The sequence below is a fragment of the Danio rerio genome, chromosome 10 (genome assembly GCF_052040795.2).
Source record: "Danio rerio strain M-AB ecotype USA chromosome 10, GRCz13ab, whole genome shotgun sequence".
Taxonomy (NCBI): Eukaryota; Metazoa; Chordata; class Actinopteri; order Cypriniformes; family Danionidae; genus Danio; species Danio rerio.
In genome coordinates, this window is record NC_141030.1 from 5,544,027 (window position 1) to 5,568,457 (window position 24,431).

Genomic DNA, 24,431 nt, shown 5'->3' on the forward strand with positions numbered 1-24,431 from the left:
TTATTTTTATGTTTAACTACAGAATCCGCGTAAGGCAAGAGTGATCCGGCGATTCATTTTAGTCGAGGGTCTCTACATCAACACTGCAGATATCTGCCCACTGCCTGAACTGGTAAGAAAACACAAACTTTAGCATTTATACTTGTTTATAAAACTATCGTTTTTGTGTCTAATTTGGCTGTTCATTTGTATGCTCACTGCATTTTGGGGACTATAATTCTTGCTATTAATAAACCATTAGCTATGACTTTTATCTCAATACACTCCTAATTTGCTGCTTATTATTATTAGTTATTAAGGTAATAGTTAGATTTATGTATTTGGTAGGATTCGGTAGGTCGAATAAGATCATGTAGAATAAGATGTGCATTAAAGAAGTAAGCAAGTAATAAGTATTGGGCCAGAAAGAATTTTTTTCTTTCTCTTAGTTTTTTTTACTAATCTGCAGATTTATTCGGATGGATTTTTAGTGTAGTAGCTGAAAATTTAAAACACATCAAATAAAAATTGCTACATATTATTAACTATATACAGTTGAAGTCAGAATTATTAGCCCCCCTTTGAATTTTCTTTTTAAAATATTTCCCAAATGATGTTTAACAGAGAAAGGACATTTTCACAGTATGTCTGATAATATTTTTAATTTTAATTTTCAGTTTTTAATAAAAAAAAAACATTTTAAGGTCATAATTATTAGCCCCTTTAAGCTATGTATTTTTTCGATAGTCTACAGAGCAAACAATCATTATACAATAACTTGCCTAATTACCCTAACCTGCCTAGTTAACCTAATTAACCTAGTTAAGCCTTTAAATGTCACTTTAATTTGATTAGTAATAAGCAGAATTGGTATTTAAACTGAAATATTACCAACATGTTTAAAAACAGGTTTCAAATTGCAGCTTTTTGAAACTCTACCATTATTATCTCTGTCTACTTTACAAAATGGGATCTTGTTTAGTCCTTTCCTCTAATCAGAATTCAGTGAGATCATTTCGACAACATTTTAGTCTTCGTGGAACTTGTCCAAATCACAAAGCTTTAGTTTAAAGTTAATAGGCAATTTAGTATAAGGCTGATATGTGTTTGCTAAGAAAGTCTATTATATAGTACTGTTGTTTACAAATTTTATAGTATTTGAACAAACAGCTTAAATTTTAATCTACCACACCTTTTGAAAAACAAAAAGAGCTACAGTGATTTCCTTTTTGCAGAAACTTCCTTTTTATTATTGATGGTTTGTTTTCTGTGAAGTGCTGATTTGACACGTGAAATGGAAATGGAGCTTCATTCTCAAATTCTTTTTGCAATGTCCCTTTTTCGTACCATAAAAGTTAAATGTATTACTTTTAAACTGAACCTTTTTTGTTGTTGTAGTTGTGACCACTAGGAACTCGTTAGCAAGACATAAAAGCAAAGATTAGCTTCTACATTTCACAAGTTGAATTTTTTAAATATTTCACATTATAATATAAAATCTTTTCCAGGTAAAATTGAAGTACAAATATAAAGTGCGAATCTTTCTGGAGGAGAGCATGTCTTTTGGAGTGCTTGGCGAACACGGAAGAGGAGTCACAGAGCATTTTGGGGTCAACGTACGTAATGGCTGATATATACACTATATATTAAGAATAATAATGAATATCACTATGATATCAATATGTGTTTGACCTTATTTTAGATCGACGATATTGACCTCATAAGTGCAAACATGGAGAATGCGTTGGCATCCATCGGAGGTTTCTGCTGTGGAAGATCATTCGTTATTGATCATCAGGTATGGCTGTAAGCAAAGCTGATGCTTTGCGATCTCTGCAACACTGTTTCTGCATTTATTAGATCTGCATAATATCCCATAAAACAGATTTAATATATATTTAAGAGTGACCAGATTGTCCAAGCTATTGAAATCCACATCTTACTTCCACTAATGGCATCACTTGAAATGAGGGATGCACCAAAATGAATATTCTGGACGCACTTGGCTTAGAACCGAAAGTGAAAATGCTTTGTTATAATTATTCCTTATTTTATCAAATGATATAAAGTACTTTTGTAAAATTTAACTCAGTAACTTACTGATTATAAGTAATAGACAATAAAATAACCACATTTTATTGACCGTGAAGTGTCAGTTTATCAGCATTGCCATGACAGTGCGGTAGTGCAATCGCAAGCAGCAGGTATACAGGTTTAGTTTAGTTTGTTTGTTTACAGGGTCAATGCACATTAATAAACATTACTGTAAAATGTGCCAGAATTAGCCAAGAATGGCTATTTTTCATCTGTAGACCCCCTACAGAATGTAATGTAATATGTCACGCCTAAAATAGAAGCACAGCATAATAACATAGAATACACTACCATATATAAAATACAATAACATTTTAAGGAAACTTTGCTTTGTTTCATGGCATGTGCGGTTCCTGCATATATAGTCAGATTTTTTTAGCCCTCCTTAATTATTAGCCCCGCTGTTTATTTTTCCCCAATTTCTGTTTAACAGAGAGAAGATTTTTCCAACACATTTCTAAACATAATAGTTTTAATAACTCATTTCTAATAACTGATTTATTTTATCTTTGCCATGATGACAGTAAATAATATTTGACTGGATATTTTTCAAGACAGCCTAAAGTGACATTTAAAGGCTTAATTAGGTTAGTTAGGTTAATAAGGGAAGTTATTGTTAAAACAAAATGCTTTTTATTCTAGCAGAAATAAAGCAAATAAGACTTTCTTCAGAAAAAAAATATTATAGGGAATACTGTGAAAAACTCCTTGCTCTGTTAAACATCATTTGGGAAATATTTGAAAAAGTAAAGAAAATAACAGGATGGCTAATAGTTTTGACTTCAATTTTATTTATTCGCGTACATCTGCATGATATCCTGAGAGCAGAATATTGAGCAATTTTTAACCTAATTTTGGCATAGCAACAAGTCACCCTTGCGCATCACAAGCCATTGAAATGAACGGGTTTCACTCTCCGCCTCAATTGTAACAATGGCTGGGGGGGAGAGTGAATCCTACGGGCTGAACACTGCTTAGCAAAACAGTGCAGTGTATCCTTTTTTTCTCTTTTAGCAGCCGATTCGAATGTCATCACTCGTATGAATGGGTGTTATCAGCTGATAGATATGGGCCAGTAGGGGCCTTTTGTGCCTACTAGTAGAGCAGGATGTTGCAGCTTGGTGATAACATTCGAATCGGGTGCTTTTAGACCAAAAACGCCAAAAATTTAATTTTCTGACTGTAATTTTCGGTAGGGGAAAATGCAGTGTAACCCTACGTGAAATATTAGAATAAATGAATCTCTATGTAACGTTGGCCTAGTCTGTGTATGCAGTAAGCAGCAGATGTTTTTAGACAAATCTATATTTTATATACTCTTAGCCGTGAGTCTGAAATGATCAAAAGAAGCTTCGTTTGATGTATATTTTAGGTTCATATGGCTTTTATATTCTAAAGATAAAACTAATTACATACATATGCCTTTTCAAATCTGGAAGCAAGTGCAGACTTTTCCTCATTTACCCGAGAAACTGTCTGAAATGCGATCCAGATCTCTGGAAAAGCAGAAGTTCTTGCGTCGGTAATCTTGCTTGTTGAATAGCCGCTTCTTTAAAGTATCCAAAAGTGGGATTATTGACATTAATCCTCCGCTTTGCCTTTATTCCACTTCAGTTAGTCTATGATGCATTGTGCCGTCCTCTTTTATTTATGGGTTTCAGTGCACTAAGTACCATGGTGCGGACATTTTTTTTTTTTTTCCTTGCCTAGCTTTCCATGCCTGTTTCATAACATCACATGGATCATATCAGGTTCATTCTTCCCTTTAATGATGTGAGGGAAGTGAATCCACACGCTCTATTTAAACGCATATGAACCTTCAATAATCTGAACCGCTTGTTCAGCGTTTTCGCACAGTTGCTTTTAGTGTTGAGGAAGCTTTTGCTTGAGGAATCTTCAGCAAATCAAATGGAAAGTCAGGAAATATCCCATAATAATGTTGTGTGGTTGCACACAGCAGATATAAGACTAAGCACATGTATAGATGGGAAACTAAGTATTAAATACGTCACTATTTTTCTCAGAAAAGATATTTCTAAAGGTGCCGATGACTTGAAGATTTCCCCAGATGTTGGTAACAAGCAAAGAAATTCATATATGAAATCTAATTAGTTTTACAAATTAAGTTATGGGTAATAAAATGAAATGACACAGGGAAAAAGTGTTGAACACATGAAGAAAGGAAGCATAGAAAGGCAGTGAAAGCCCAGACAGCAGCTGAAATCTCTCAGTAGTTCTTTAGCAATCCTCTGCCCTTCCTCAGTGTAAATGAATATCTGCTGCTTTAGTCCAACATCTACATTAGCAAGATGATGTGGATGAAAGCAAGGTGTACATTTCAGCAAGATAATGGTCCAAAACACAGCCAAGGAAACTCTCAATGTCTATTAGAGAAAGAAAATCAAGATGTGTAATGGCCCAACCAATCACCTGAAGTCGATAGTAATTTCAAAATAAAGATCATATTTGATAGACGAGACCCACAGAACCATCAAGATTTTTACACTGTTAAAGTCTGAAAGAAATTCACACCTGAGCAATGCATGCGACTTCATTCTTCATATGAGAGGCCTCTTTAAGCTGCATCACCAAAAAGCCTTTTATATGAAGTATTAAATAAAGTTTTTAACTCTTCAAATGTAGTAAAAAAAATAAGGGTGTGTTCACATTTGAAAAAGTTGGTTTGATTAAAACTAACTCTTGTACGACTGGTCTGTTAGCCTGGCTCGTTTTAATAATTATTGTTTTGTCCTTGAGCCACACGGATTCGATTTACTGTTACACATGCATTTTTGTTCTCAACTATACTAACCATTGTTATACAATAACTTGCCTAATTACCCCAACCTGCCTACACTGAAAAAAATTATTCAGAGATGACTCCTTGGATTTACTCAATTTTTTTTACGTAAGGTGGTTGTAAACAATTTATCTGTGTTGAATTTAAACAAACAAATTAAGTTGAACATTAATAAACTTAATTTGTTTGTTTAAATTTAACACAAATAAATTGTTTGCAACAGTTCTGCATGGAACACTTTTTTCAGTTTAGTTAACCAAATGTCACTGTAAGCTGTATGGAAGTGTCTTGAAAAATATCTAGTCAAATATTTTTTACTGTCATCATGACAAAGATAAAATAAATCACCTGTTAAAAATGAGTTATTAAAACTATTATGTTTATAAATGTGTTGAAAAAAAATCTGCTCTCCATTTAACAGAAATTGAGGCGGGGGGATAAACAAACAGGGGGCTAATAATTCTGACTTCAACTGTTAGTTTAACCTATAATTTTAAAAAAGTTACTTGGACTTAAAGAAAAAGCGCTACAGTAACTCAAAAACTGATTATATTAAGTAGAATTCAAACAGAATGAGTTATGAATGAATTACTTTTTATTTGTGTGTTAGCTTAACTCTAATGCTAGAAGCAATACTATTTGAGTAGCTAAATAGTTGTTTGGACTTAATTTGTTCTATCAACTGATCTATAACGATTTGATAACTGAACATAAGATGTTTAGGTTAGTAAAACTCGAAATGTTTGACGCTATCAACACAAATAATTTTAATTGGGGGGGGTACTAATTCTTACTTCAACTGTATATGACAAGAATGGATGTTGTTCAATAGTTTTAGAGAAACTTTAAGAAATGATTTTGAGTCACTTCAAATGTTGACTACTGTACACACACACACAAACACACACATATATTTGTATATATGGCCTAAAATTGGTGAGGGGGAGACAGATAGGGCAGTTTGGATGATTGTCTTTTTAAGGGAGAGAAAGGTTAAATAACTAAAAGCATATGAATGTTCAAATCCCAGAGGCCTATAGTATTGTTCAAATATGATGAAGTGTTTTGTCTTTGAAGCCTTTTGTGATGGTTGCGAAAATCCCAACTCCAGATGCGTCCAGATGCTTGGCTTCTAATCAAGACTTTCTGTTGCATTATTTTGCCCTAAAATAAATATGAATATTATCTATTGAGAATTAATAATTGAAGATCAACATGTATGTATTTATTTATTTATTTATTCTCAGCGTTTGTCAGGTCAGGGTTACTGTTTCTCAGCATCTCTTCCCCCCATGCTGGCTGCTGCTGCTATCGAAGCCCTGAACATCATGGAGGAAGATCCAGGTAAAGAACTTTATATCAAATAAATACATTTCTTTCTTTCTAGTTCAGATCATTTAGTTATTTACACAAGTTTTTCCATTTTGTTTTTGAAAAGTTACACAGGCCAAGGTTTGTCGTACTAATAATATAAATAGCAACTTCAGAGAAACTGAGAATTTTCATTTGGACTGTTCATTTTGAATTAATCGTAAATATGATAATGCAGCTATTAGGACGATTTAAATGGTCTTTAAAAATGGCAAAAAAATATTTAAGTTAATTTTGATATTTAAGTTAATTTTGTTCAGATTGATAGACTTACACACACACACACACACACACACACACACACACACACACACATATATATATATATATATATATATATATATATATATATATATATATATATATGTGTGTATATATATATATATATATATATATATATATATATATATATATATGTATATATATATATATATATATATATATATATATATATATATATATATATATATATATATGTATATATATGTATATATATATAGTTAAAGTCAGAAATATTAGCCTTACCTGAATTAGTAGCCCCACATACTGTGTTTTTAAAAGTGTGTAGTTACACCAGTATTACACAAGTAAATACTATATACTAGTGTGTACATACACTGTAGTTACATACTACATCAAGATTTTATAAATTTCTAGACAGTTAAAAGTTTACACACATTTCTTTGTTTGTTTTTTAGCTTTGCTTTTAAAATGTAACGTTGGTTAAATGTTTTTGGTATCCTTCCACAAGCTTCTCACAATTGTTTGCAGGAATTTTGGCCAATTCCTCCTGACAGAATTGGTGTAAGAGTCAGATTTGTAGGCTGTCTTGCTCGCACAAGCTTTTTCAACTCTGCCCACAAATTTTCTATAGGATTGAGATCGGAGCTTTGTGATGGCCACTCCAAAACATTCACTCTGTTGTCTATAAAACACACTTTAACTAGTTTGCCAGTATGCTTAGGATCATGGTCTGTTTGGAAGTCCCATTTGTGGCCAAGTTTTAATTTCCTGGCTGATGTATTGAGATGTTGCTTCAGTATTTCTACTTAATGTTCTTTCGTCATGATGCCATCTATGCTGTGAAGTGGACCAGTCCCTCCTGCAGCAAAACAGCCCCACAACATGATGCTGCTGCCCTCATACTTCACAGTTGGGATGGTGTTTCTAGGCTTGTAAGCTTCCCCTTTGTCCTCCAAATGTAACACTGGTCATTATGGCCAAACAGTTCAATCTTAGTTCCATCAGACCACAGGACATGTTTCTAAAAAGAATTCTTTTTTTCCCAGTGTAATTTAGCAAGTTGTAATATGCCGTTTTTTGTTGATTCTGGCTTGTTGATTTTCCCATGTTGTCACACAAGGAAGCAGTGTGTTTGAGGTTTTCCTTAAATACTATTCTATAGTTGTGCCTCCAATTAACTCAAATGTTGTCAATTAGTCAATCAGAAACTTCCAAAACCTTGACACCATCATATGAGCTTTTTCAGAGGCATAACAATCTTATTGTCTGTAAATTTGAATTTAAAGAAAGATTAGAACAATTTCTGAACAATTCTCTCTCTTGTTATTCTGCTATTAAGCAAAACAGAAACTAATGTGATAATCCTAACTTACCTAAAACAGAAAAGGTTTAGTCACATTAACAACTGCCTTTTTAAAAAATGGTTATGTGCCTTTTTATACAGTGTATGTAAACTTCTGGTTTCAACTTTATATAAAGTATTGTGTGTGTGTGTTTATTTTATCCCAAATTTCTGTTTAACGGGGAGAAATTTTTTTTCTACACATTTCTAAACATAATAATTTTAATAACTCATTTCTAATAACTGATTGATTTTATCTTTACCATGATGACTGTAAATAATATTTTACTAGATATTTATCAAGAAACTTCTATACAACTTAAAGAGACATTTAAAGACTTGACTAGGTTAATTGGGTTAACTAGGCAGATTAGGGTAATTAGGCAAGTTATTGTATAACAGTGGTTTGTTCTGTAGATTATCGAGAAAAAAAATAGCTTAAAGAGGCTAATAATTTTGTCCCTATTCCCTAAAATGGTTCATGAAAAATTAAAAACTGCTTTTATTCTAGCCGAAATAAAACAAATAAGACTTTCTCATGAAAAAAAAATATTATCAGACATGATGTGAAAATTTCCTTGCTCTGTTAAACATCATTTGGAAAATATTTAAAAGAGAAAAAAAAAATCAAAAGGGGGCTAATAATTCTGACTTCAACTGTATATACGCCTGAAATACAATTTATTTAGCCTTTCTTTAACTGAGTGTTTGGGGTGAAGGAATTGGCTAGACTTTAAAGAGACCTTCTGCTAATCACCTGATGCAAACCATCTGCAGCGACACTCACACATACTTTCATATAGAAAACAGACATCTTTTTTTAGCCGAATCTGCCAGGTTGACATCACCATTACTATTATTCACATTTAAAGCATTTGAATAAAACCCCAAAAGTATGATCATCAGACTTTTGCTTGGCGAATGATAAAAGAGCTGAAAATCCTGTAGACTTGTATTGAAGGGGGGAATCATGCTTCATCAAGAGACTTCGAATATTCTTGACTGTTTTTGAAGTAACAAAAAAAGGTTTTCTTCAAGTGAAATGCGAGAATGAACCACTTTTGAAGTCATTTGAGCTCAAATCAGGTCAAATAAAGTTTGTTTGGGGTTTTGGAGGTTTAAAACAATTTGCCAAAGGGAATTTCTGGAAAAGTTCACATCCGCTTTTGCTAAATGTCTTCAGATTACCATTGGTCTGCTGAGGTCAGAAAGGAATAACTCAATGTTAGATTTGATTTTCATTTAAATATTCATAAACCATACATTTGTGTTATAAGTTTTGCTGACTTATGAACTTTCAATATCCCAAATGTTTTAGAAGAATGTTCAAATCCAGAGAAATAAGCTGTTTTACTAGCGACACTGAGTCCTGTGTTGTGATGGTAATGACATCATACAGCCTTGATTTCCCATTTTTCTTTTCTTTTTTTTAAACCCCTGGAAACACCAAAGACACTTTAATATGTTGTGTGTTTTATTAGAGGCATCCTAACAGAACTCTAATGTGTATTTAGTATGATAAAACATGAAATAAAATAAAGATGTGCTTTAACTGCTGACTGTTAGCTTTAATTTGAGAGTATTTACATCCAAATCAGGTGAACGCTGTAGGAATTACAACAGTTTTTATATGTGCCTCCCACTTGTTAAGGGTCCAAAAGTAATTCTAACAATTGGCTTCAAAGCTGTTCCATGAGCAGTTGTGTTTTCCCTCATTATCCCAATTAAAATGAGCAGATAAAAGGTCCAGAGTTCATTTCAAGTGTGCTATTTGCATTTGGAATCTGTTACTGTCAACTCTCAAGATTAGATGCAAAGCTATATTTATATATTTTATATACATATATATATATATATATATATATATATATATATATATATATATATATATATATATATATATATATATATACAGTTGAAGTTAGGATTATTAGCCCCCCTGTTAATTTTTCCCCAATTTCTGTTTAGCGGAAATATTTTTTCAGCACATTTCTAAACATAATAGTTTTAAAAACTTATCTCTAATTACTTTTTTATTTTATTTTTGCCATGATGACAGTAAATAATATTTGACTAGATATTTTTCAAGATACTTCTATATAGCTTAAAGTGACAGTTAAAGGCTTAACTCGTTTAGTTAGGTTAATTAAGTTAGGTTAAAAAAGTTATTGTATAATGATGTTTTTTTTCTGAAGACTAGTGAAAAATATATATATAGCTTAAAGGGGCTGTTAATTTTGACCTTAAAATGTTTATTTTTTATGTTTATTATTAATAACTGCTTTTATTTTAGCTGAAATAAAACAAATAAGACTTTCTCCAGAAGAAAAAAATATTATCAGACATACTGTGAAAATTTCCTTGCTCTGTTAAACATCTTTTGGGAAATATATAAAAAAGAACAGAAATTTGAAGGGGGCTAATAATTCTGACTTCAACTGTATCATTTTGTGATTTTCACTGTTAGCTTTTACAGTGTATTCATTTGAAATGGAAACATAAGGTACTGATTTAGTCTTTAATTATGGAAAAATGTTTAGCGCAAATATTTTTTTCAAGCATGTTTTATCATGGTATCAGCAGAAGTTGTGTTGATTTACATCATTGAGTGTTGGCGGACAGGTCTTCAACACAGAGGTGAGATCCGCTTCAGATTGACTCTCAGCAGGAGAAAAGCAGTCGATTCCACATTGATGTGTGTGGATTGAGCATCTCCTTCATATCTACATAATAACTGCTGAGTCTGTTGATCTCAATGTAATATTTTTAAGCACGGAAACATACGCGGATATTCAAACAAAAGACTCAAATTTTGAATTGTGTGTGTGTTATTATATTCATATCAACATGCCTCATATACAGTTAAAGTCAGAATTATTGGCCCCCCTTTGAATTACTTTTTCTTTTTTAAATATTTCCTAAATGATGTTTAACAGAGTAAGAAAATTTTCACAGCATGTCTGATAATAATTTTTCTTCTGGAAAAAAAGTCTTATTTGTTTTGTTTTGGCTAGATTGAAAGCAGTTTTAAATTTTTTTTAACAACATTTAAGGGTTAAATTATTAGCCCCTTTAAGCTATATATTTTTTAATAGTCTACTGAACAAACCATGGTTATACAATAACTTGCCTAATTACCCTAACCTGCCTAGTTAACCTAATTAACCTAGTTAAAGCTTTAAATGTCACTGTAAGCTGTATAGAAGTGTCTTGAAAAATATCTAGTCAAATATTATTTATAATAAATTAGTTATTAGAAATGAGTTATTAAAAGTATTATGTTTAGAAATGGGCTGAAAAAAATCTCTGTTAAACAGAAATTGAGGAAAAAATAAACAGGGGGGCAAATAATTCTGACTTCAACTGTGTGTATATATATATATATATATATCTATTCACAAAGCCAAAATAATAACAAAAAATATCCCTGAGGATGCCCAAGAGTTAAAGTGTGCACATACAATTTCTTGAGTCTTTTAGGCTAAATTTTCTCTTTCTCTTGCAGGAATTTTCAGGGTTCTGCGGGAGAAGTGCAGAAATGTTCACAAAGCACTACAAGGGCAAGTCTACTTTAATATTTTTGTCCTTGAAATGAGATGTTTAAGGTATAGTTCACCCAAAAATGAAAATCCTGTCATCAATTACTCTCCTGTTACTTAAATCAAACCTTTTCGACTTTCTTTCTTCAGTTGAACACAAAAAAAGAAGTTCTGAAGAATGCTGAAAACCGGTAACCATTGATTTCCATAGTGTTTGTTTTTCCTACAATGCAAGTTGTTGGTTACACGTTTTCAGCATTCTTCAAAATGTCTTCTTGTATGTTCAACAAACAAAAGAAACTAATAAATGTTTGGAACCACTTGAGGAAGAGTAAATAGTGCATGCATATTAATATTTAAGTCATTCATTAAATTTCTTATCGACTTAGTCCCTTTATTAATCTGGGGTCACCACAGCGGAATGAACCGCCAACTTATTCAGCATTTGTTTTACACAGCAGATGCCCTTCCAGCTGCAACCCATCACTGGGAAAGATCCATACACTCTCAGTCACACACATACACTACAGACAATTTAGCCTACCCAATTCACCTGTCCCACATCTCATTGGATTGTGGGAGAAACCGGATCACCTGGAGGAAACCCATGCGATCACTGGGAGAACATGCAAACTCCACACAGAAACGCCAACTGAGCCAGCCGAGGCTTGAACCAGCAACCTTCTTGCTGTGAGGCGATCGTGCTGCCCACTGCCCATATTTAATTCAGTGACATTTAAATAATATTTTGGGTGAACTATCCCTTTAGGTAACCTAATTGTAAATTTTGTCATTAAAGGAATACAAATAATGCTTCTCCTGGAGTTTACTATACCCAGGAGCAAATATCATCCTTGTTCTATAGCTCAGTATGTTACTGTCATGTATTGCAGGACCGCAGGGCTGAAAGTAGTGGGTGAGTCTTTTGCTCCGGCTCTTCATCTACAGCTGGAAAACAGCACAGGATCCCGAGTGAATGACCTGAAGCTGCTCCGAGCCATTGTCGATTACGTAAGTTAAGCAAAGAAATCACAGGCAAATTAGTCAGTGGTCTAATGCCGGATGCACAGCCTGATCTGTTTGACCTAAGCTGATTTGTGAACGTCACTGGAGCATCTGCATGTAAAAAATCAATCACTTAATGAAGAGTTCACCCAATTTACTCTAAACATTTATCAATTTCTTTCTTTTGAACACAAAACGAGATATCCCAAAGAATGTCGGAAACCAGCAGCCATTTACATCCATAGTAAGGAAGAAAACAAATATGTTAATGCTTTACTTAAAGGGGTGTTCATAAGTCTGTCATGAAACCTTTGTAATCATGACATGATGCAATGTGAATGAGATTTTATGCCTGTTTCTAACAACAGTCATTAAGGGTGCTTTCACACCTGTGAATCGATTCAGTTGTTCCGAAACAGAGATTACAATTGTTACATTGTTGCTCTTTGCTCTTGGAGCGGTTCGCTTTCACACTGCAAAGTTTCTAATCGGACCAAAAGAGCTAAAACAAGTCACGTGCGAGTAATTTCTCCTTACATTGGTCAGAGTGTCAGGGTTTATTTTGCAGCGTCCCGCTCAGCTGTCAGGAGAGGTGGTGGTTTGGTGGTGATTGACAGGGTGCGTGCGCGTGACGTGTCTGAGGAGAGACGCGGTGGGGAGGGGTGAGAAGGGTGCGCGATGATGCCTATTTGAGGGAGGGAGAGGCAAGATTACCAGGAGATCATCACTCGTTTGCGGGCATCCGGAGACTCTCGAAACTTCCCGCCATACTCATAATTCTCTCTTCATATAGCCGTAAGCCTATTACGTATGCATAAAACACTGTGATATAACCGCGTTCGGATCGGATCGCTTTCTCACTGCAATCGAACCGCTCTGGGGTTCGTTTCAATCGAGCCGAGACCACCTCATTCAAGCGATCTCGGAGCGATTACTTTGGCGCGGAACAGAGCGCGATTGCCCTGTTCACATATGCCAATCGAACCGCGCTAACTGGGCAAACGAGACACGTTACGAAACAAAAGTGTAGGTGTGAAAGCACCCTAAGTGTCTGCTGTTCAACAGTCATTAAGTGTCTGCTGTTCACTAGTTATGTTGTTTAAAATGCAAAAACGACATTTGTTCGTTATAACTTTACATACACTCTCAAAAATTAAGGTACGTGAGCTGTCACTGGGGTGGTACCTTTTCAAAAGGTACAAATTTGTACTTAAAGGGTCCATATTGGTACCCCAAAAGTATATATTAGTACCTAAAAAAATTAAGAGGAACACTTTTGTACTTCTAAGGTACTATAATGAGGTTAACCTTGAGGTTTTAGGTACAAATGTGTACCTTTTGAAAAGAGACCACCCCAGTGACAGCTCGTGTACATTTATTTCTGTGAGTATATGCAAATATATCACAATCTGTTTTTACCTTTGTCATAAATCTATCATAAACATGATTGTCATAAAGCCATTGTAAATGTCAAATAATTAATCAAATATAATTTTTAAAAATAATGAAATAAAATAAAATTAACTTTTACCGTACACCACACTGCTTTTAATGCCAACAGCAGATGTCTTTGGCTAAAAGGGAGCTGAATCTGGACTCTGCAGTTCTCAAGTTCACGCTATGCTGAATCATACACATTACTCGTTTTTGATTGCAGCAATGATTTCAGCAGAAACAGTTCAATATGGTTAATTACACTGCGGACGCTGAATGCTGAGAATGAAATGTAAACATGTAAGTTCACATACCCTGCCGTACAGGTGCAGGTCACTGTTAGAATGCAGTTATAACGGTCTCCGGCATCATCTGGTTATTATGGAGCCGTTATATAAGTCAAAAAACTGTTTCCCCGCTACTCCTGCCAGCTGATCACCCATCACCTGTGTGCCCTTATGTAAGCAGATGAGCTGACGTGACATGTAGGTGGAGTTAATCCATATCATTAAACCACTTGATCCGTGACACAGAATAATACTTTATAATATTATTAATCTTAATCAATCATGCAACAAATAAAATATAAATATATATTAATATCACAAACGGCTCCAACAGCAGTTGTTTTGCTTGTTGAGGATTACCCAGGCCTTGTACAGCTCTGTCTTCTTTCCTTGTCTTTGGCTAGGAAGAACCTCGGTTTTTAGCACTACAAAGTTTTGAAGCCGGTAATCATGGAGCATTATGTCTTGCACATGACCACACAGAACCAAATTGTTGGCATCCAAAGACTTGTAGGTCTTTAACTTCTCCTTTGTAAAATCATTTGGAGTTTCAGTGAGATAGTTGTGTATTTCTGGCTGGATACTTGGCCATTTCATTCATTCATTCATTCATTCATTTTCTTGTCGGCTTAGTCCCTTTATTAATCCGGGGTCGCCACAGCGGAATGAACCGCCAACTTATCCAGCAAATTTTTACGCAGCGGATGCCATTCCAGCCGCAACCCATCTCTGGGAAACATCCACACACACACTTATACACTACAAACAATTTAGCCAACCCAATTCACCTGTACCGCATGTCTTTGGACGGTGGGGGAAACCGGAGTACCTAGAGAAAACCCACGCGAATGCAGGGAGAACATGCAAACTCCACACAGAAACGCCAACTGAGCCGAGGTTTGACCCAGCGACCTTCTTGCTGTGAGGCGACAGCACTGCCTACTGCGCCACTGCCTCGCCTTGGCCATTTCCTCTTATCCAATATCCATTGGGAGGGCGCTATCGCAAATAGACCTGTCAGATGAACGCCGCTCAATGTAACAGTAATTTTGCTGAATAATTGTGCTTATCACTGGGTGACAAGCTCTTATAATACGCTGAAAGCATTATATAAATAATATATATAATATGTAATCAATAATACGTATTTCTAAGACAACAACAAACTCTGGTCCACATCGGATTTCATTCGCTCGCTGTAAATGCTAGCGCTCCTGTTTTTTTTTCTGCAGCCTTGCTGCGCATGCATCCTGGATGTTACAAACACGGTAATTCGTCTATAGCAGGGGTCGGCAACCCGCGGCTCTAGAGCCGCATGCGGCTCTTTAGCGCTGCCCCAGTGGCTCCCTGGAGCTTTTTCAAAAAATGTTTGAAAACGGAAAAAGATGGGGGAGGTAAATATATTTTTGTTTTAATATGGTTTCTATAGGAGGACAAACAATCTTAACGTTGTTCCAATGCTGTAAAAGTGTGTAGAATATTTATTTTCAACATTTCTGTCAACGAAGATTTGCGTCATAGCCTGCGACACACGGAATAGGCAGGTGGCTGTTGTAAACTATCCGGCGGCTGTGTGATGCGCCATGGAGCGTAAGCTGTCTTTGCTAAAGATGTAGGCTACAGCGGGGCACGCTTTCTCATTTTCCCTCCCTGAGAGAATTCAAAGAAGCCCATCCCGATCCCTCACTCAACGGTGATTATTTACAAGGTGCGATCGTTGATATGCAAACTGCATTTGGGAGCAGATTTTGCGAGTGGCGAAAGGAAAAAACGTGACTGTCTTTCCTTGTCACACACCCCTGGAGATTGACCCTTCCTTGTTGAGCACATTCCCAGTAAGGGGCACGTTATGCACGTTCATTTTGATGTTGTTTTTTGGAATCCTCAAAATAAAAAACATCAAAAATCTGATTTCTTTACTGCATTTCTTTAATTTCATCAAAGCAAAACATGATGCATTAATATTGTAATGAAGTTAAACTTGAACATTAAACATAATTCATTGATATTGTAATGAAGTTAAACTTTAACATTAAACATAATTCATTAATATTGTAATGAAGTTAAACTTTAACATTAAACATAATTCATTAATATTGTAATGAAGTTAAACTCGAACATTAAACATAATGCATTAATATTGTAATTAAGTTAAACTTGAGACGGCATCGTACAACAGAGTAGTCACGTGGTGCGTCATTCTCTACAGGATGCACTGCAGGGAAAAAAAAACATTTAATCATGAAGGCTCATTATGTATTTGTAGCCAACTAAATCATTTTTATAGTATGCTAATATAGCTAATATAAATACATACAGCATGTGTTGCCTTCATCATAAGGCTTATATAAGGCTTTTAATTTTTTGCGGCTCCAGACACCTCCAGGCAGGTGGCTGTTGTAAACTATCCGGCGGCTGTGTGATGCGCCATGGAGCGTAAGCTGTCTTTGCTAAAGATGTAGGCTACAGCGGGGCACGCTTTCTCATTTTCCCTCCCTGAGAGAATTCAAAGAAGCCCATCCCGATCCCTCACTCAACGGTGATTATTTACAAGGTGCGATCGTTGATATGCAAACTGCATTTGGGAGCAGATTTTGCGAGTGGCGAAAGGAAAAAACGTGACTGTCTTTCCTTGTCACACACCCCTGGAGATTGACCCTTCCTTGTTGAGCACATTCCCAGTAAGGGGCACGTTATGCACGTTCATTTTGATGTTGTTTTTTGGAATCCTCAAAATAAAAAACATCAAAAATCTGATTTCTTTACTGCATTTCTTTAATTTCATCAAAGCAAAACATGATGCATTAATATTGTAATGAAGTTAAACTTGAACATTAAACATAATTCATTGATATTGTAATGAAGTTAAACTTTAACATTAAACATAATTCATTAATATTGTAATGAAGTTAAACTCGAACATTAAACATAATGCATTAATATTGTAATTAAGTTAAACTTGAGACGGCATCGTACAACAGAGTAGTCACGTGGTGCGTCATTCTCTACAGGATGCACTGCAGGGAAAAAAAAACATTTAATCATGAAGGCTCATTATGTATTTGTAGCCAACTAAATCATTTTTATAGTATGCTAATATAGCTAATATAAATACATACAGCATGTGTTGCCTTCATCATAAGGCTTATATAAGGCTTTTAATTTTTTGCGGCTCCAGACATATTTGTTTTTGTTTTTTTTTGGTCCAGTATGGCTCTTTCAACATTTTGGGTTGCCGACCCCTGGTCTATAGGTAGTGCAATCTACACAACAGTAATTGCAGTGTGTGGGTGAGGGGGCAGTGTATCATGTTGTGGTTCTGTAACGGCTGGTGTTGGTTGCTGCATGGTTAAAAAAAAAGTATGACTGTTTGAGTAACTAGGTGAATTTCGACAAATAGATTATTTTAAATAAATTAAAAATAAATAATCTAATATTAATCTAATATTTTGGGCTTTTTTGTGCGTTTGGGCGGGTTTTAAATCACTTTTGGGCTGGAAAAAGTCAGCTATATCTGGCAACACTGATACTAAAACAAATGAATCTCTCCTACAGAGTTTGGACAGACAGGTCGCACTAACGTTGGCTCGCTACCTGGACAAAGAAGAGCGCTTTCTTCCACCGCCAAGGTGATCAGCTGGAAGTCATTTGCTAAAATTGATGAAAACCGTCTTGACCTGTTATTGAAATGTTGAATATTTTGTCCTTCAGCATTCGAGTAGTTGTGACCGTCGAACAAACGCAGGAGGAAATCGAGAAGGCAGCACAGTGTATTCGAGAAGCAGCTTTACATGTTCTGAAATGAAGACCAGTCGCTTCAACATCCATCACACACGCACACCGTAAAGCTTTAAAAGTGTCATCACTGACCGGAGGAAGGAAAGCGAGAGCCTGGCAGGTTCTGTGACCTTTGACCTCAGAGAAATACACTCGGATTGTTTGTATATTTATGTTTGGTGTACAGAAAATGTGGATTATTTTAGTAGTCTTCATTTCACATTGAAATAAATGCAATTGACTCCCGACACTCTCATGTGCAGCATCAAACCCGTTTATGTTCTGTTCAAAGCCTTGAAAAACCTTGAAATCTTTACTAATCAATGGTAATTATAGCTTTTATATACACAAGTATCTTTTTATGTACACTAGTATTTACATTCTTTTGTAACCTTTGACCAAAGAGATGCTTCTTTACCACATTTCAGAATATTTATGCCTTGAATGTGATTTTTTTTTTCTAATTTCTTTCTGTCAGGATCCATAAATTAATTATTGTTATAATTATTGTTGTAATTTTGGACTTTTTGGTAATGAATGCTATGTGAATGTACTCCGCATTTGTCATTTTCTTGCACTCATTCAGCGGAGATCTTAAATATGGTCTGGTTTTGAATCTGTAATTGTCAAAATGTATGTAAATTCAAAGAATAAAACACATTTCAGTCTTTATATAAATAAATACTAGCATTTGCATTGTTGTATATTTTTAGCATTTGCATACAGTCAAAAATGATATGTTGGCGTTAATTAACTTTGTTCACTAGTTCCACGTAAGTTAATTTACCTTAATTTATTTTAGTAAACATAAGTTAGTTACAGAAAGCTAATGTAATGTTTAGTTCAATCAACATAACATTCATATTTTAACTTTAATCTAGTTCAGGGGTCACCAACCTTTTTGAAACTGACAGCTACTTTTTGGGCACCGATTAATATGGATGGCTACCAGTCTAAAACACACTTCTCAAATAACAAATTTGCTCAATTCACTTTTAATTATACATTTGAAGTCAGAATTATTAGGCCCCTTTTGATTTTGTTTTATTTTTTTTTAAATATTTCCCAAATGATTTTTAACAGAGCAAGGAAATTTTCACAGTATGTCTGATAATATTTTTTCTTCTGGAGAAAGTCCAGCACCCAGAGGAAACCCACGCGAATGCAGGGAGAACATGCAAACTCCACACAGAAACACCAACTGAGCCAAGGTTCGAACCAGCGACCTTCTTGCTGTGATGCGAGAGCACTACCTACTGCGCGACTGCTTCGCCCCTAGACAAAATCAGACATAACAAAACTGGACAAAATCAGAAAAAACTAAATTAAACAAAAGTGTACAACTCAGACAAAACTAGACAAAATCAGACAAAACAAAATATGATAAAACCAGACAAACAAATAGACAAAACTAAACAAAAGTAGACAACATCAAACAAAACAAAAGTAGAAAAAGATCAGTCAAAACAAAACTAGACAAAACTAAAAAAGCTAGACAAAACGAAAACAAAAGTAGACAACATCAGACAAAACAAAACTAGACAAAGAGAAAAATCAGACCTAATATATTTTCAATGTCATTAAATTATTTTTGTCATAAATATACCTGACAAGACATTTTGGGGAAATAAATTATTGTTAAAGTGAGTGACATAGTAGTGGTGTGTCTTCTGTTAGATTGGTAAGATTATATTTATGAATTACTTTACTGAGGAAAAAAGCCTTTCTAACATTCTCCAAGTCTGCGTTTATTTAACCAAAAATCCAGTAAAAAACGTAATGTTTTAAAATGTTATGACATTTTTAAATATTTATCTTCTACTGGAAAATAACACATTAATTTTCTTTGAATGAATGAAAAGGCTTAGTACTTTTATTAATTTGGGGTCGCCACAGCAGAATGAACCACCAACTTATCCAGCTTATGTTTTTACGTAGCGGATGGCCTTCCAGCTGCAACCCATCACTGGTATACATCCATACACTCTCATTCACACACATACACTACTGACAGTTTTAGCTTACCCAGTTCACCTATACTGCATGTCTTGGGACTTGTGAGGGAAACCTGAGCAGCACCCAGAGGAAACCCACTCGAACACGGGGAGAACATGCAAACTACACACAAACCTAGCTGAGGATCGAACCAGCGACCTTCTTGCTGTGAGGCGACAGCACTATTGTGCCAAAGCGTCACCCCTGGAAAATAATAAAAAAAATTGTTTATTCATGAGATAAAAACATCACATGAATCATAAAAATCATACAAAATCTATATAAAAAAAAGAATTATTAAAATTTGTCTCTGTTGTGTACAATCCACTGTTTAATCCTTTTTAGTAAATTAAAAACTAAAAAATTAACGATACTTCTAATTTAATCGCTGATTTTAAGATGGTAGATCTAAAATAGCTTTTATATCAATACAATTAACATATTTGCAAATGAAGCAACTTAGGTTTTTTATTGATTATTCAAGCATACTAAAACCATGTCAATGTGAATAAAAATTAAATATCTCAAACTTATTTCTTAAGCATCAGTTTATAGCATTGCATCAATTTATTAATTTGCATTTGATGTTAGTCTAATAAAATTATTATAAATATCAAACTGCAGAGTTTTGTTTAGTTTTGGCCTCTGAATACATCTGAGGGGATTTTCTTCTTCGAGTCTTTATTCATATTCAAATATACACATTTTTATATAACTAATTCCCAGTCTGTAAGGTGCAGTGGGTAGCACGCTCGCCTCACAGTAAGCAGATTGCTGGTTCGAGCCTTGGCTGGGTCAGTTGTCATTTCTGTGTGGAGTTTGCATGTTCTCCCCGTGATTCCTGCGGGTGTTTCTGTTCACCTCAAAAAGTTCAAAGACATCAGTACAGGTAAATTGGGTAGGCTAAATTGTCTGTTGTGTATGTGTGTGAATGAGAGTGTATGGATATTTCCCGGTTTTAAGTTGGCGGTTCATTTTGCTGTGGCGACCCCAGATTATGCTGAAAAGAAAATGAATTAATTTCTTGTCAGTGAACAGAAAACAGTTTTCCTGCTTAGTATTTTTGTGGGTGCAAATTTTTCGCCGTGATTTAAAGATGAACCGCACGAATCAGAACAAAACATAGCATCAATTTTGATCAATTTAACATGGCCAGACAGAATAAATCTACCTTTTCCAAGAGTCTCTTCCCCAGTAGGTGTCGTGTTTTTTCAAGGATATCAAAAACTTTGAGTTACTAAACCTACTATGGTAAGAAACTCACGCTTACTTTCCTGTAGCGTTGTGACACGTGACCTCATTAATATTCATGAGCCAATCAACGTTTGCATTTAGCTTAGCTCAGGAGTGTCCGAGGGCCGGTGTCCTGCAAAGTTTATTTCCAACCCCAATCAAACACACCTGGGCTAGATAATCAAGCTCTTACTATGCTTTCTAGAAACATCATTGCAAGTGAGTTGAGGCAAGTTGGAGCTAAAATCTGCAGGACACCAGCCCTCCAGGACCGAGTTTGGACACCCGGGCTTAGCTAATTGAATGTAAAATGACTTTATTACACATTCATGAGCTCCGCCTTCGTCGTAGTAGGATTCGCAAATTCGTTTCCCTCCCTTGGGATGTATCCTTCCTACGTCACGAGGAGTTGGAGTTACTTGCTCACTTTTCCTATTAGGATACGTTTGGGAACACTTGAACGGGATCAACGGCGGTCGACGAACACCTTTACGGCTGAGCGGGATGAAACGCGTTTTTGTTTTGCAAACGAACCACCAAAAAGAGTTTCATTCAGTGCACACTTGAGACTTTGGGGGAAGCGCGTTTCGTCCGCACGCACACACTCACTCAGTTATCACTTGTGGAGAGTTTGGAAGTTGTTACACTGATTCCCAAATCCAGCTGCATCAGAGGAATGTTCCCTGTAAGGATGTATCATATATTGAGGATTACAACTGGAGCTCATCTGGTGGCCACATTCATCTTCTTTGCAACTTTTGCATATGCAGGTAAGGATTTTACACCAATTTGTGATTATCTGAGCTTTATTTAAACGCGTTTTAAATGTTTGGTTGTTTTATGCTCACAGAAATAACTTCAAGCACCGCTAAAATTGAGTTTCACCTTAATTTAGAGCTATATATTTGTAAATAAATGAATGTATTTGAATTCACGCTAAAATATTTGTACTTTTGTTTATTATTGTTTAAAAACATGAGAGGATTTATTATGATGGATAACCTAAATATGAATCTAGAAATTTAGCTTTCTAGTTCAGTGTTTTTGAAACAGTGTTTAATTGTTACAGCGAAATATTTCACACGACTGAGGTAAAGTTGGTTTTATATTCACACATTTGGATTTTCTCCTTAATACAAAAATAGTGAAATCATATTAGCAGCCAATGACTATCAAAGTACAACTTTGTTCACAGGCAAATAAATATTGCTAATGTTATTTTCAAGTCATTGCCTACTTGACTTGCATGAGATTTCAGACCGAATTTTCAAAGTACCACGGTGAATAATGTAGGGTGCATGTCACTGAACAAATGTGAGGATATAAATCCAACTTTACCTCAATTTTAACACAGATGTGCACATTAAAACCGAACTGTTTTGCTCATTAAATCTTTTAAAACCAACATGATTAAAGAGATTTATATGTAAAAGCCGTCTTCTTTTTTAAAATGTGTTTTTGCTAATGTGAGAGGATTCATTATCATACTCCTATACAGTATAATAACTAAGCCTTCACTCTCTGATGTTCAATCTAAAAGTTATTACTTTTTTCCCAATCAAGATGATTTCTCATTTATTTCACAACAGATCATTTTCATTTAAGTTAAAATTCATTTTTCTTTTCTGTCCATCTTTTTGGAGTTGTGAGAGCGTTTATACGTGGCCTATAAATGAGAGTTCACATTGACGTTCACATTGAAACGAGTGTAAAGTATTAATGCTTTTCATTAATTGAGGTTTGTGTTTAAACATCATTCAGGTAAATATTTATTTATTTATTTATTTTAAGAACGGGAGAGTGTTTCATCTAAATATGACTATTCAATGAATACACTAGTATTCACACTGCAACAGAAGTGGATTCAGTTCATTTGATCAGTTCTCATTGAGGTAAAATTGGACTTATATTCATAAATTTGCACTTTCTCCTTAAAAGGGTGGTTTACTAAAATATAATTTTTTAAACTTTAGTTGATGTGTGTAACGTAGCTGTGTGAACATAAACAACATCTCTGAATGTAAGACGCTCAAACCTCAATGCAAAGTGAGACATTGGCTCTTACAGAGATAGCTTAGCAAATCTACAGAGAATGAAGTTTGAGACTGCAAAAAATACATTCGGGTCAATGATGTCATAAACCCTTCAGGTTACACGCATACACCCCGTGTTAACATTAAACATAAAACACTTAATCTCAGTTCTCTAAATGTAAATCTACACTGTGATCTTTCGCATTTAATTTGACCAGATTTGTTTGTTTGTTGATAATCAGATGCATATTTTGAGAATGATTTCTTGCTAATTCGTTTCCCTCCCTGCAGGGTGCTATAGGAGGGTGACAGATGTTGAAATTTCCTGTTTTGAATGTGCTCTTTTTTAGCCATTTGCTATGAGGATTAAACGGGGGGTTGGGGCTAAAATGGTGGCTCTCCAACAAACTTTATCACCCACTGTTAAAGCTTTAGGCACTTGAGATTATGGGCCCGTCTGCTATGGCGGAAGAGTTGAGCTCATCGTTTAGGTGTCCACGGATGAACGTCACATGACTCATTCTTGCTTATTGGTCAGAGTTTTTTTTTTTTTTTTGGTGCAGCACACATGTGTTTGAGCACAACTACATTGTTTTACACTCAAATGTTTGCTGCTTATTTAAAATGAGCTTAAACAACACAATTCTTGAGATTTTCTATCGATAACCTAACCGTTATGCGTTCAATCCACTTCAATTTGTTAAGTTAACTTAATCATTAACTTAATGAATTGTGTGCAGCACTGCTTTTTTTACAGTGTACTTTAAACTTGAATACGCTGTTGATTGTTTTTATTTTGCATTAAAAAAAGGCTAGACAAAGGAGAGTCAATTGGAAAAATCACAGCTTTTGCAAATATTAACAAATGACAATTTACTACTCTTTTTTTGTCTTTACCTAACATTTTCAACGAAGTTTTTTTTATTTTATGTTGTGGATGTTCATTTACTTGACAGTGGCATTTTGGGGGCTTGAATACAGGGGGACTTTTGAAAAGGGGTTTCAAGTGCGGGATTTTAAAAACTCTCATCGTAAACCATAAAAAACGGGACTTTGAGGAAGTGGTGACCTCATCATCAGCATGCGTTTGCTCTTTACTTGAGTGCAAGAATTTGACAGCCAAAACAGCAGTGGTGAACTACAGGACTGTATCTGTCCAGACACATATGCTGCGTCCCAAATCGCATGCTTGTGCACTATTTTACACCATTTTGTAGTATAAATAGTGTAAGTAGTGTGTTCACACTGAAAAGTCAAAAAATCATCAGTGCACTTTAATTACCCGGATGATGGACTAAT

The 24,431-nt window shown here is 34.9% G+C and overlaps 2 protein-coding genes and 1 long non-coding RNA gene across 6 annotated transcripts in view; 2 read left to right on the forward strand and 1 right to left on the reverse strand.

Moving 5' to 3' along the window:
- sptlc1 (serine palmitoyltransferase, long chain base subunit 1) overlaps positions 1-18,553 on the forward strand; it is a 30,908-nt gene extending 12,355 nt beyond the window's left edge. Inside the window, 8 exon segments of one of the 3 annotated variants that reach the window (NM_001020471.1) lie at positions 23-112; positions 1,488-1,595; positions 1,682-1,777; positions 6,121-6,217; positions 11,335-11,389; positions 12,262-12,379; positions 17,650-17,723; positions 17,806-18,553. In NM_001020471.1, coding sequence (NP_001018307.1) covers positions 23-112; positions 1,488-1,595; positions 1,682-1,777; positions 6,121-6,217; positions 11,335-11,389; positions 12,262-12,379; positions 17,650-17,723; positions 17,806-17,899 — 732 coding nt within the window. In that variant the 3' untranslated portion in view covers positions 17,900-18,553. 3 annotated transcript variants of the gene reach the window in all.
- LOC147834977 (uncharacterized) lies at positions 18,101-19,399 on the reverse strand. The gene is made up of 2 exons (XR_015500823.1): positions 19,227-19,399; positions 18,101-19,146 (listed from the first exon to the last, which is right to left on the reverse strand). It is a non-coding gene; the product is annotated as an uncharacterized LOC147834977 (long non-coding RNA).
- A 2,148-nt stretch (positions 19,400-21,547) lies between these two features.
- The window catches only part of ror2 (receptor tyrosine kinase-like orphan receptor 2), a 137,949-nt gene continuing 135,065 nt past the window's right edge, over positions 21,548-24,431 (forward strand). The window contains exon 1 of one of the 2 annotated variants that reach the window (XM_087270106.1): positions 21,548-21,890. Coding sequence is in view for 1 of the 2 variants with exons in the window: in XM_087270105.1 (XP_087126231.1) it covers positions 21,776-21,869 (94 nt within the window). In the remaining variant the exon portion in view is untranslated. The remainder of the gene's footprint in view (positions 21,891-24,431) is intronic. The other variant, XM_087270105.1, reaches the window with a different exon arrangement.